At 60.3% G+C, this 13,246-nt stretch overlaps 1 protein-coding gene across 3 annotated transcripts; it reads left to right on the top strand.

Moving 5' to 3' along the window:
• The first annotated feature begins 3,416 nt into the window (after positions 1-3,416).
• On the top strand, positions 3,417-6,991 carry Krt15 (keratin 15). Of its 3 annotated transcripts, none has more exons than XM_010635479.2 (9): positions 3,417-3,758; positions 3,838-4,177; positions 4,685-4,767; positions 4,858-5,014; positions 5,258-5,419; positions 5,502-5,627; positions 5,723-5,943; positions 6,293-6,318; positions 6,673-6,991. In XM_010635479.2, the coding sequence occupies exons 1-9, from the start codon at positions 3,595-3,597 to the stop codon at positions 6,765-6,767; spliced, it is 1,374 nt and encodes a 457-aa protein (XP_010633781.1). In that variant the 5' UTR covers positions 3,417-3,594; the 3' UTR covers positions 6,768-6,991. The 3 variants fall into 3 exon arrangements, with proteins under 3 accessions (XP_010633781.1, XP_033618934.1, XP_019064776.2); XM_033763043.1 differs by having other exon boundaries at positions 3,417-3,799; positions 3,879-4,177; XM_019209231.2 differs by having other exon boundaries at positions 3,675-3,746; positions 4,046-4,177.
• Positions 6,992-13,246: the final 6,255 nt, after the last annotated feature.

Here is a 13,246-nt window from a genome sequence, read left to right as displayed (position 1 = left end):
TGGGCCAAGGCACAAGGACTCGGTTTATTGCAGCCCTCGGAAAGGTGGGTCAAGCCTTGTCCCTGTGGAGGTCTTGTCTGAGCCCAGTTCTACCCTGTCCCTGCCCGGGAAAGGTAAGGGAGGACCCCTCCCTTTTGTGACAGGCCCTGTTGGCACAATGAGTTCCTTATTTAACCCGTGAAATCAGCATCGATTGCCTCTGTTTTACAGATTGGCAAACTGAGGCTGAGGGAGGTGAAGTGGTTTGTGCTGTGTAACTGCTCTAATACACAGCCAAGGTGGAGTCTGAAATGGATCCAGGTTCAGTTTCCTTTGCATGGCCGCGCGCCGGTGTGTGTGAGAAACGGTGCACACTTACACGCCATTTCATCACAACCCAAAAACCCAAAAGGCACTTTGGGCTGTATTTTACACATTAGGAAACTGGCTCAGAAAGGTCAAGCATCTTGTCCACGCTGGGTAGCAACTCCGTGGCACAGACAGCTGAGTCTCCTGCTTCTCAGCTCACGGTGCTGCCCTGCCTGGGTGGTCCCTATGGTTTCCATGGTCTGTGCCAGTCTGGCTTGGCACTGGGGTGCCCTGGGGCGTCCCTCCTGGCACAGTTCTCCAGTGGCGTGAGGTCTGGAGAGGGCGTCTGTGCGCCTGAGCTAGCACAAAAGCCCCTTTCGCCCGCCAGCCTGGGCCTGGGCCCAGAGCCAGGACAGGGACCCGGCGGTGACCCAGGCCTCCCACGCAGACCCGCAGCATGGCCTGGCTCTCCCGGGGCCGCCTGTGCCAGCAGGAGAATAAAGTCCCAGCTTCCTGGTACAGTGGGGCCCTTGGGGTAAATAAGAGGCCCATCAAGCAGGGCCTGGCAGCAGCGAGGGCACTGGGAGGGTGGGTTCTCCTGGCTGCTGAACTCTCCATGACCTGGGGTGAGGTGGTGTTGGGGTGCGAGCCTGGGGTCCCAGCACTCTGGGAAGCTGAGGCAGGAGGATATAGCAGGTTTGAACCCAGCCTGCAAAACTCAGGGAGACCTTAGCTCAAAATAAATGAACAAGATGGGGGTGTAGGTGGGGTGAAGGCCCTGGGTTTGATCCTCAGTATGGTAAAAAATAAATAAGTAAAGGGAGTTTCCCTGTGACAGCTCTGGGGCACCAGTGTCTGGTTCCTGTCACTTGATGCTGGCACGAAGGGGTGCTATTCCCCCCATTCCCATTGCCCCTTGGGTCCCCTGGAGGAGCCTTAGCCTGCTCCAGATCTCAGGCTGGTCACGCGTGGGATCCAGAGCCCAGCTCTTCCCCTCTCAGGAAGCCATGGGGCCCAGGCCGGGACTGCCCAGGGTGCCTGGTCCCTGCCTTGAAAGCTTCCCTTGTTGCAGCTGAAACCTCCTCTCTGCCCCCGGCCCTGGAATGTGCCCTGGGCGGGGTCTGGGCCCCTGAACAGGTGGGGCAGGTGGTAGGGTGTGGGAATGAAGCCGGGCTTTGTTCCCCACAGCCTGGGAGCCGAGTCCGCTCTGGGACAGCTCTGGGGATGGGGTTCTGCCCCGGGGAGCCAGTTGGGCAGGGCTATTTCCATTTTGCTGGTTGGTAAACTGAGGGGAGTGGTACTTCGAGCACCCTGGTGGGAAGGAGGCACTGAGGGCAGTCCCAAGGCCCCGGCTGTGTCCTGGGTCCCCGGCTCGTGGGATGACGGTGGGTGGCCCGGGACCCGGGTCAGTGACCAAGCCAGGAAGCTGCCCTGGCCCCGGGAGGGAGGGAAGGCCCATGCGGGGCACCTGCCTGGCCACAAGGCAGAGGTCTGGTGCCAGTGAAGATGCCCGGCCCTGGGCTTCCCTGCAGCTGAACTGAAATCAAGGGCTTGGGACCCAGCTCCGGGGGCAGCTGCTGACCTTGGCCTGCACTGGGGAGCAGGGGGGCCGCCTGGCCTTCTCTCAGTGACAAGGAGTCACCCCTGGGTTAATTGCTGGGGCCGTGGTGTCTGCAGTTTTAACAAGCCAGCACTGGTAGGTTGGGTTTGATTATTTTTCTTTCCCTCTCACTGGCCAGGTGGTGATACTACACTGTCTGGGCCCGGCCCTCACCTGCAGCTGTTTCTCTGCCGAGATGTGGGTCTGAGAGAGGGGCCCCATCTCCGGCCCTTCCTAGCTGTGCCATCCCCTCTCTTGAGTCCTGATGTCATTCCTTGTGGATGTGGGCAGGATCAGAGGGGACAGGGGCTGCTGCATGTGGTGCCTAACAATGAAAACAGGCATGCACAATGGCTCATGCCTGTTATCCCAGCATTCTGGAAGCTGAGGCAGGAGGATCGCTTGAGTTCGAGGCTAGCCCGGGCTACAGAGTGAGTTTGAAACAAGAACGCTTGCATTGCCCAGTGGGGGTCAGCTACAGACAGGGATGTGACTGAGCCCAAGGACACAGAAGGCTCACAGATATGTTTTGATGTCCCAGGACACAGCCCCTCCTGGCAGGGGCCTCTGAGTCCCAGGTGCTGCAGAAGCAGCCCATGATCACCCCCTCAGTCAATGGGAAGCCAGGAGGTGGCAGGACAGGGCAGGACCCCTGGGCCTTAGAATACTGTGGGTCCACCTGGGACCTGGTTGTGCACACCCGTCATCCCAGCACTCTGGGAGACTGAGGCAGGAAGACTGTAAGTTCGAGCCCAGCCTGGGCAACTTGGTGATTTAGTGAGCTCCTATCTCAAAATGAAAAATAAAGAAGGGCTGGGGACATCGCTCAGTGTGAAGAGCCTGGGTTCAGTTGCCTGCCTTGTGACCAACAGAGTCAGGGCTTGAACCCCAGCCTGCGGGACTCCTTGGTTATGCAGCTGTGGGCCAGGTACAGTCTGTCCGTGGCTACGATGCCTTGGCCTCCAGGCCCCTGGTGCCCTCCACCTGCCCGCTGGCCCTCCCTGCTGTCTCCCTCCGTAGCCTGCTGCCTGGGGTTAATCGGTCTGCTGTGCTGCGACATGCCCCACGTGCCTGTCAGGAAGGCAGGGGCTTTCTGGGCCCCCCGGCCTTATCTGCGGGGTCTGCCCGGACAGGCCCGCACAGGCAGCGGTTCAGGGATGTGTGCAGCTGCAGGTGGGGGCTCATCCGTCAGCTGCCTGGCAGCCGAGCCCCGAGGTGTTTGCAAGCCAGGCCGGGCTGTGGGGTGTGTCCCCACAGGCCCCCCCTGTCCCTCGAGCGGGAGAATTCGGGCAGGGACGGGCCCTGAGTGCGGCAGCTGTCTGGGGGGAAGGGGAGAGCGCCGGCGGCCAAAGCCGCCTCACTGCTCTAACGGGAAGGACGGAGGCTTGGGGACCGCGAGGGAGGAACCTGCAATCCAAGTGTTAAATCTGTGGCCCAGGGCGAAGCGCCATTAACTCTGAATCATCTCTTTTGTTGCATTAAAAAAAGAAGAAAAGAAAAACTGCAGGCAGCCACGTGGAGGTGTGTAGGCTGCTGTGCTGGGGGCAGGGCTGGCTCCGATCCAGGGAGGAGCCGCCCACAGCCCCGCGGAGGGTACATAAGGAGCCCCCGGCCGCGAGGCGAGGCTGCCCGCTCCGGTTCCGTCCAGTGCATCACCTACCAGCGTCTCTGGTGTTTGCGGAGGACCCGCCGCGCGCTGCCTGGCCATGACCACCGCGCTCCTGCAGTCTTCTTCCTCCACCTTCGGGGGCGGCTCTGCCCGAGGGGGCTCGCTCCGGGCCGGGGGAGGCGGCTTTGGCGGGGGGAGCCTGTGCGGTGGAGCAGCAGGGAGCCGCAGCATTTCGGCTTCTTCCGCTAGGTTTGTGTCAGGGTCGGCGGGAGGCTACGGGGGCGGCATGAGCTGCGGCTTTGGTGGTCATTTCGGCTTCTTCCGCTAGGTTTGTGTCAGGGTCGGCGGGAGGCTACGGGGGCGGCATGAGCTGCGGCTTTGGTGGCAGAGCAGGTGGCGGTTTCGGCGGAGGTTTCGGAGGCGGCTTGGGTGGGGGTTTTGGCGGTGGCTTTGGTGATTTTGGCGGTGGCGATGGTGGTCTCCTTGGTGGCAACGAGAAGATCACCATGCAGAACCTCAACGACCGCCTGGCCTCCTACCTGGACAAGGTGCGGGCGCTGGAGGCGGCCAACGCCGACCTGGAGGTGAAGATCCGCGACTGGTACCAGAGGCAGGGTCCAGCCAGCCCGGAGCGGGACTACAGCCGCTACTTCAAGGAAATCGAAGAGCTCCGGGACAAGGTGGGCCTGAGGGACAGCGGAGCAGATGGCTCTGGGGCAGGGTGACGGCTGGCTGGGGCTTCTCGCTGCCCAGGCGGTGGCTCTGCGTCCTTGGGATGCACAGCTGTTCTGCTCAGGGGTGCAGGGAGGAAGGGCCTTGCGATCCCGTCAGGGCCGAGGGCACAGATGGGCCCCTGGCCAGCCTGCCCCTGCCCCCTGCAGGAGGACCGGGCGTCGTGCTCCCTCCATGCCAGCACCTCACACCTCACCCTTTGAGGATGTCTGTCCCCCGTGCCCAAAGCACTACCAGGATGCGGGGGACCCCTGATTCTGCACCTCCCTTGCCCTTCCTTGAACTCATGGCACCAGCTTGCTGAGGCTGGAGGGGTGTCTCAAGAGCACCCTTGTCTGAGCTCACGCTCCCCACCCCACGAGGAGCAGAGGCTGTGGCTGAGGGCCCCACCGTGGGCTCAGGCCCGGGAGCGGTGGGGGTGGCAGTCCTTGGGCACAGCTCCCTGCCTCCCACAGATCATGGCTGGCACCATCGACAACTCCCGGGTCATCCTGGAGATTGACAATGCCAGGCTGGCCGCAGACGACTTCAGACTCAAGTGAGCTCCACGGCACTCCCTCCCCACCAGGGTTGCGCCCTTTACCCAGCTTTCCTGCCCCTGCTGACCTTGGGCTCCTTCTCTTAACAGGTACGAGCACGAATTGAACCTGCGACAGACAGTGGAGGCCGACATCAACGGGCTGCGCAGGGTGCTGGACGAGCTGACCCTGGCCAGGGCCGACCTGGAGATGCAGATCGAGGGCCTGAACGAGGAGCTGGCCTTCCTGAGGAAGAACCACGAGGAGGTGGGCCGTGCAGGGCTGCGGGTGTAGAAGAGTGGGCCGAGCTGCCTGTGCCCTGGGGAGCTTCGAGCTCTGCCTCCTGAGCGGACACAGCTGTGTCAGGGAAGGAGAGACCCACACACCGGAGGGACCCTGGCGGCCGAACCTTTTCTTGCACCACAAGGGGCACAGGGTCAGGGTGGGTGCGGTGTGCGGAGGGACAGAGCCACGACTGGGTCCTTCCTAATGGGCCTCCCCACCCCACAGGAGATGAAGGAGTTCAGCAGCCAGCTGGCCGGCCAGGTCAACGTGGAGATGGACGCAGCCCCGGGTGTGGACCTGACCCGCATGCTGGCCGAGATGAGGGAGCAGTACGAGGCCATCGCGGAGAAGAACCGCAGGGACGCCGAGGCCTGGTTCTTCAGCAAGGTGGGCTGCTCCCCGCCCCACCAGGGTCCCCGCCGGGGTCTCTGAGGCCTCTGGGGGGCTCATACCGTGTGTGGCCCCACAGACGGAGGAGCTGAACAAGGAGGTGGCCTCCAACACGGAGATGATCCAGACCAGCAAGACGGAGATCACGGAGCTGCGGCGCACGCTGCAGGGGCTGGAGATCGAGCTGCAGTCGCAGCTGAGCATGGTAGGGCCTCCGCCTCCCACCAGGCTCCCTACTTAGCGCCCTCTGTGGTTTTCTGTGCAGCCTGATGCATCTGCCTATGACTCTGTCCCCACCAGAAAGCCGGGCTGGAGAGCACGTTGGCGGAGACCGAGTGCCGCTATGCCACACAGCTGCAGCAGATCCAGGGCCTCATTGGGGGCCTGGAAGAGCAGCTGGCTCAGCTGCGCTGCGAGATGGAGGCCCAGAGCCAGGAGTACAACATGCTGCTGGACATCAAGACGCGGCTGGAGCAGGAGATCGCCACCTACCGCAGCCTGCTGGAGGGCCAGGACGCCAAGTACGGCACAGGCACTGCCCGGGGCCAGGGTGCAGGGCCGCTGAAGGGGCAGCAGGGCTCTCTCAGCCAGCAGTGCCATACAGCAGGGCGGGAGCTGAGCTAGGAGCCAGGGGTCTGGACTCTGCACTTTCATCCTAGGCTGTCCCCTGGGGTGGTCGCTTCCTGAGGGACCTGTGCTGCTTTTGCAGTGGGCAGCCAGGGGCGTGGTCTCCAGGATCTAGAGCTCAGAAAGGGTGCTCCTGGCCCTCCTCCTGCCTATGGGGGCTGGAGGGATTGCACAGCAATCCATGGGCTCCCCTTAGGGAGATGTGTGCTGTGGCCTCTGCTTACATCTGCTCCCCTCTTTCAGGATGGCGGGCATCGGCACCCGGGAAGGTAGGAAGGCTTCCCTCTGCCGGGCGGGGTGGGGAGCAGAGCCGTGGGATGCAGAAGGGGAGACCAGGCTTCCCAGGGCAGGGGAGCCCCCTCCCGGGATGCAGCCTTCCAGGGCGTGGCAGGTGCCCAAGGGTGAGATGCCCACAATTGCTCAGCCCCATGTGCAACCCCCAAACCTCCTTCACCTGGGGCAGCCAAGTAACCGAAGCACCACCAGTAATTCTACACCTGGCCTCCCATGGCTCCGAGGACCCGCCCAGTGGCTGATCACAGCTGCTGTCCAGTTTCCCCATAGCCCACTGTGCTGAGAGTGGGGGGCGGCCCACCGGCTCAAGGTGCCCCTTCTTTCTGTAGCTGCCCTGGGAAGTGGAGGCAGCAGCAATTTCCGCATCAAAGTGGAGGAATCGGTGGATGGCAAGGTGGTTTCCTCCCACAAGAGAGACCTCTGAGCACCTGGTGCAGGAGGACCGGCCACTGCCCGTCCCACTGGCCAGAGGACTGGGAGGCGAACTCTGCCCCTGTCCTCAAGAGCACCCAGCTGACACGGGTCCCTGGGCCCCTGGTTGATGGCTTTCCATGTTCTCTGTCCCCCTGTCGCTCTCCCCATTTCCTCTGGGGTACAAGGGGCATCTGTCTTGGGTCACGGCTCATGCGTGCCGTGCCTGCTCCCACAATAAAGATTTGCTTTTCCTTTTCCTCCTGTGTGTAGTTTTCTTGGTGGGGGCCCTGGGTCCATACGCTGACATCTCCCCAGAAGGAATTCACTCTTCTGGGCAAACCCAGCGCATCTCAAGTGACCTTCCAGACCCACATGGTGGGGGCCCCACCAACTGAGGGCAGGGTGGTTCCTAGGGCTGCCAGGGCACCCAGCCAGGACGCCATGGCCGAGGCACTGACTGCATCCAGGAGCAGGGCTGGCACGATGCTGCACATACATGTCCATGTGGGCCCTGGAGCTGGGGACCTGAGGACTGGCCCGGGGGACAGTGGGCCTGCCTGGCTCTGCTGTCACCTGTGTGCTGCTCGGACCTCCCCTCCTTTCTGTCCTGGCACACTGGCCATCAGGTGGCTGGTCGGGTCCCATCTCTGGCCCCTGTAGTGCAGAAGCTGACGCCTCCTTCCAGAGGGAAGATCCAGGAAGACCTCCCTGATCGTCCCTAGCTCCTACCAACCACTCTCCCCATCACCAGCGCCTGCCCCGGGCCTGTTGGAGCATCGTGTTCATGCCCAGCAAGGGCAGGAAGGGGGCAGAGGCAAGTGCAAGGGCCTTGGATGGCTCTGGGGTGAGGCCTGGGGACAGCAGGGAGAGCTGGTTTGGCTAGAATCCGGTCTTGGGGCTCAGGCCTACCCCACAGCCTGGAGTGCAGAGAGGGAGGTAGCACCTGTTGTGTGGGGAGATTTGACTGAGTATGCGTCTCCTGGGGTCCCTGAGGTCCCCGCTCTGGGGCCTGGGCCATGCATCCAGTGTGTTACTCTCCCAGCAGCCTGTGGTGTGAGTGTGTACGCCAGCGTGAATTACAGAGGCAGAAACTGAGGATGGAGAGGTCGAATTCACAGCCGGAAATGGGGGTAGAAGTCCTGGCTGGACTCAGACCCAGACCCTGGGTTTTCCTTTGGTGTCACAGGAAATGCGCCGAAGCCGTATTTCCCTCCCTCCTTCCCCTTCCCCGCCTCTCTATCCCTTCCTCCCTGTGCTGGAGAAGGAACTCAGGGCTAGACACACAGACACGAGGCAGTGCTGCCCCCTGCCGAGCTGCACCCCAGCCCCGCACCCCTTCCTGAGCAGTCCCTGCTGGTCTGTCCAAGGGTCACCCACCTTTCCCACCGGAGGCACCCTCCTGGAACCCAATCTGCCTCGGGGGGGGGTTCAGGTTCTCATCAGCCTCCTGCCCCTGTGTCCCGGAACAGCCGGCTCCGGTCCAAGCCCCTGGTGGCCTGGCGGCAGCTTAGTTTGCAAACAGCATGAGCAACACAGCAGGGACAGTGAGGCCATGCCCGCACCCGCCTCTGGGGCCCAGACCCTGAGGTGGGGTAGGAAGGGGGGGCTGTTCCTGTGTCCCCCAGAGAGAGAGGTTGCCAGCCTGATCCTGAGCAGCTGCCCGCACCCTGGGATGGCTCACGCCCTGCTGAGCCTTTAAAAACCTCTGGGCTGAGCTTGCACACGGCACCTTCTGCGGTTTCCAGCCAACCTGGGGAGCAGGCTTGGAGAGAGGGTGTGTCTGTCCCTGCCCCAGCTGGGCCTCCAGAGCAGGCACAGGGCAGGCCTGCCACTGTCTCCCTGAGGACCTCTGCCGGTGCCACCCCTTCCTGGCTCTCAGTCTCCCCACCTGTAAACTGGCCGGACAGGGTGACTACCAGGTGCGCTGTGAGACCCTCTGCGCCCCAGGCCCCTGACAGCACCTGCCTGGGCTCTGCTGAACCCGCAGTGGGGTGCTTGGTTGCACCTGCGCTTGCTTCTGGCTTTGCTCTGCCTGAGACACTGCCCTGAATTCTCCATAATCCCGGTGTGTGCACACCTGGTGGCCACCTGCATGGGCGGCAGAGGGGATCAGTTCAGTCCAACGGCTTTTCTCCTGGGTTTTGGGCTCGGGGACCTGCTGGCTGCCCTCTCACCTGCCTGCAGGACCTGCAGGGTCCCTCAAACGCCCACTCTGACAGTCACCAGAGCAGAACTCAGAGTTACATTTGGCCGACGTCCTGTCTTCAGAGGAGCAAGGACGGCCCGGGAGACACAGGACAGGAATTTGCCAAGGGTCACTCGCGTGGTCACTGTGGGCGCCTACTGGCTGTGGGACCGGGGCAAGGAGCCGAGCCGGGCGTCACTGCCGGGTGGGACCCAAAGGGCTCTGGGACAGTCACCCCGCCAGGCTGAGCTCGCATTTCCTCCTGGGGGACAAGGAGGTCACCAGCCCTCGGGTGCCATCCCAGTGCCAGGGATGGAGGAGCCTCAAGTACTAATCCCACCTAATCCCTGTTTTCAAGCAGGGGCCAGGGAGGCTTTGAAAGGTTGCGTAACTTAAGGTCATAGAGGAAGTTGCTGGCAGATGGGGCACTGAAATTCAGGTTTGCCTCATACGCAGCCTCTGCTGACCTCGCTGGGCTTCTGAGGAGCCCGGTGATGACAAAGGGATTTCAGGGCTGGGCATGGCAGACGTGTGAGGGCTCAAGGCTGGTCCGATGTGACTTCTACTGGGGTCTGGCAGGGGAGCAGCTGCCCAGAAGGCCCCGGCCGGCTGTGTGCAGAGCGTCTGCCTTCAGAGAGGCCACTGCCCAGAGGGCTTCCAGAGTCCTTTTAGGGTGAGGTCAGCCTGAGTGCTGGGCCCCTTGCAGCCCTGGGAGGAAGGGAGGGAGGGGTGACCCACGCAGGAAAGGAGGAGACGCACGGGAAGCTCCAAGGATACCCGGCTCTGATGTGCGGCGCTGAGTGGGTTCCTCCCAAAGCCCCTGACGCTGGAGCCCAGCCGGGACCCAGTGCTCAGGCCGGCCCTGGGGGAAACGGCACTGTCCACAGGCCAGTGGGTGCTTGGTTCTGGCCGGCCCGAGAAGACGCCCTTGCCTGGGGCGAGTGGTGCTGCCCCCTTTGGACACAGACCCAGAGCTAGAGTTTGACCCTTGCCTTTGACACAGTTGAGCTTGTGACTTTGGATGGTGTTTTTAACCTCTCCGGGCCTCAGTTTCCTCATCTGATAAAAGGGTATAAAAATAGAGCAGGATTGTTTTGAAAAAAGATCGTGTGTTCAGAGTGTTTAACGTAGTGTTCGGCGAATGTCATTTTTAATTATCTCTTGGCAAAACCAGACTCTTGTTTCCTCCTCTCTGAACACGCTCGATGCAGAACACTTCTGCGACCTGTCGAGTGGATTTCTCCCTCCACCCGCAATCCTCTGGCCCCCGTGGGGAATCCACAGATCAGTTCCTTTCTGACCCCAGGCAAGCCCAGTCCGGCAGGGCAGCTCCCACTCCCACGCCCGTCACCCCAGTGAGCTCCCGGCTGGCCACAGTCTGGGGCCCCGGGGCCTCTTCCAGGGTTCGGTTGTCGCGCAGGAGCAATCTTGGAGACCTGGGGAGCCGGAAGTCATCAGGTGGCCAGGAGGTCACCACCCAGAGCTACCTAATGTTAGAACCATTAGAACTGGGAAATTCCAAGTGGTTAGGAACCCTGGGGCCAAAGACCAAATGTTAGAACAAAAGATGCTCTAAGCGCTCTATGGTCTAGGAAATTACTAAGGGTTTTGGGAGCCCTGTGCCAGGAGCCCAGGACGAAGACCCCAAAATATGCATGTTTTGTAGCAAACACAGAATCACCAAATAAAACACTCAGCGGTCAGGCCCAGGGCCAGGAGATAGGGGAGAGGGGGGCCAGATGTCAGATGTAAAGTTTTTTGAGGCGGTACCTGACTGTGTAGCCCAGGCTAGTCTCAAACTCATGATGATCTTCCTGCCTCAGCCTCCTGAGTGCTGGGATTATGAGTTTGTACCATCATATCTGGCACCCAGATGTGGATTTTTTTGATTTCATGGTGTCCTTAGGCAAGCAACTTGCCCTTTCATGCACCTCAGCTGTCTCATCTAAAATACCGAGCTAAAATCCCTTCCTCCTTAAAAAAAATTCAATTTTATTTGTACTTCTTTGCAGGTCATGTGGTTTACCACGGTCTTGAGGAGTGGCCACATGTACACGTTACAGCAGGTTTCTCTCTTCTTTTTTTAAAATCTCTTTCTACCTCCCTCCTCCTCCTCCTCCTCTCCATCTCCCTCCAGCTTCCCTGCCCCATTTTTCTTTCCTGCTGAATTTATTTGTCTTAGCTCCTGTTATGGCAGAAAATGTTTCCACGAATTGGGGCTACTGGGCTTCCGTACATGGCGTGTCTTTATTCTTCTTATTTCCCCTTCCCCTCTCCTCACCCTCACCTTGTTCCCTGGGGCCACTTTCCTAAGGCAAGAGACCCACCCCCTTGTCCCCTTCTATCCATCCTTTATCATTTTCTTGGTTTGTACTTTGCCTCACTCAAATGAGAGACACTGTAGGTACTGAAGCGTGTGCGTCTGGCTTATTTCACTCAACGTCATATCTTCAAGCGCACCCAGCTGGGCTACAAATGCCTCATTCTTTATAGCAGAGTAGTATTCCACTGTACATAGATACCACGTTTTCTTTATCTTTCCACCTGTTGTGGGTGTACAGGCTGCCTCCAGGGTTTAGCCATTGTGAGCTCGGCATGCCCGTGTCCCTGTAGCGGGATGGCCTACGCTCTTTGGGGAAGACGCCTGGCAGGAGCAGAGCTGGGCCACGTGGAATTCCTAATTTCAGTTCTTTAAAAAAGACCTCCCTGTTGATTTCCATTACAGCTGTAGTTTACGTTCCCACTAGCAATGCAGGAGGGTTCCTTTTTCACCCCAGGCTGGGCAGCATTTGCTACTGCTCAATCTCTTAGTGATGGCCTTCCTTTCCAGAGTAAGATGGAACCTAGCACTGTTTTAATTTACATCTCTCTAATGGCCGGAGATGGTACACACTTTTTCCACACATTTGTTGACCATTTGTATTTCTTCCTCTGTAAAGTGTCTGTTCATTTCTCTTGCCCATTTCTTGACTGGGTCTTTAATTTTAGGAGGTTTAATTTTTTTTGGAGGTTTAATTTTTCAGAGTTCTTTGTGTATTCTAGATATTTGTCCTCTGTCAGAGGAACAGCTGGCAAATTTTTTTCCCATTCTGTAGGCTGTCTTTTCACACTACCGATGGATCCTTTTGCTGAACAGATGCTTTTTAGTCTGATATAATCCTGTTCTTGTTGATTCTTGCTGCTGTTTCTCATGTGATTAAACCCTCCTCTTATTGTGAGACCAGCAATGTAGGCTCCTTCTCTTTCCAGATTCCCAGGGAGGGGACTGAAGTTGGTCTTATTATGCCAAAAAAGCAAAGCGGAAAGCTTAAGACTAGCCAGCACTGACCCCACTGTCCGGGGCAGAGCGGGAAGGTGGTCCCCAGGCCCAGGGTTCTCTGAGGTCCAGGAAGGTGCGGCTGCTCCTGAGGGCAAGGCCAGCCTGACCCAGGAGGAGCGGCTGAGGCCCCTGTTTCTGGCCAGGCTTTGCAAGACTGGCTGCATTGTTCCTCCCGGAGCAGAGGCGTTGGCCCTAACCCGCTCTGCAGCCCTGGAACATGGGGCCCTGTCCCCGCGGGCCCAGCAGGCTCTGTTCCTCGGCTCCTCGTCACGTTTGACCTTCCAGTGCTGCTGCTTTGGGCTGAATCACACCTTTCTGAGGGAGGGTGGAGCCATCTGCTAGGGCAGGGCCTGGGGCAGTCAAGGCCTGGCTTCTGCCATGTTCGGGCACTGTGCTGGCCCCGGCTCTCGCCCCGCACTGGCACCCACCCACTGGGTGGGCACGAGCCTGCGTCCCTGCTCAGAACACAAAGCGCTCCAGAGCCCTGATGCAGATCTCATTTCTGGATGTGCAGAGTCAACAGGGGGTTCCAGGGCGGCCTCACCCGGACGCCATGCCGTCTCTGCCCACACCGGGGCCACGCAGACCCTGGGCCCGGCTTCAGGCTGGGAGCCCAGGCCTTGGTGCTCCTTGCTCTGCCCTTCCTTTCCAGCCTGCATGGTGGCCTCCTGTGGCAGTGTCACTGCAAGTCCCTGAGCGTCCCAGCCACGCCCCAGGGTCCAGGTCTTGGGCCACACCCCCCCGTGAGGCTTGAGTGGGAGCTCCCAGGTGTCATGGCGGGGCTCCGTTCAGGCCCCAGAGACCTTCCCCCACGGCTGTGTTTCTCCAGCAGTGAGCGTCAGAGGGTATTAAACCATGGCCAGACGGGGCCTGGGCTTCTCAACTCCAGCGCCACTGACTCCGGGCCGGAAACCCTGGGCCGTGGGCCTGCCCTGTATAGGGTCTCTACCTTCTGGAGCCTCCCCCGTCTGTCGCAGTGAAGTTA

The sequence above is a fragment of the Fukomys damarensis genome, unplaced genomic scaffold, assembly GCF_012274545.1.
Source record: "Fukomys damarensis isolate Sample0158 unplaced genomic scaffold, DMR_v1.0_HiC HiC_scaffold_13, whole genome shotgun sequence".
Taxonomy (NCBI): Eukaryota; Metazoa; Chordata; class Mammalia; order Rodentia; family Bathyergidae; genus Fukomys; species Fukomys damarensis.
This window is presented reverse-complemented; position numbering and strand designations above follow the sequence as displayed.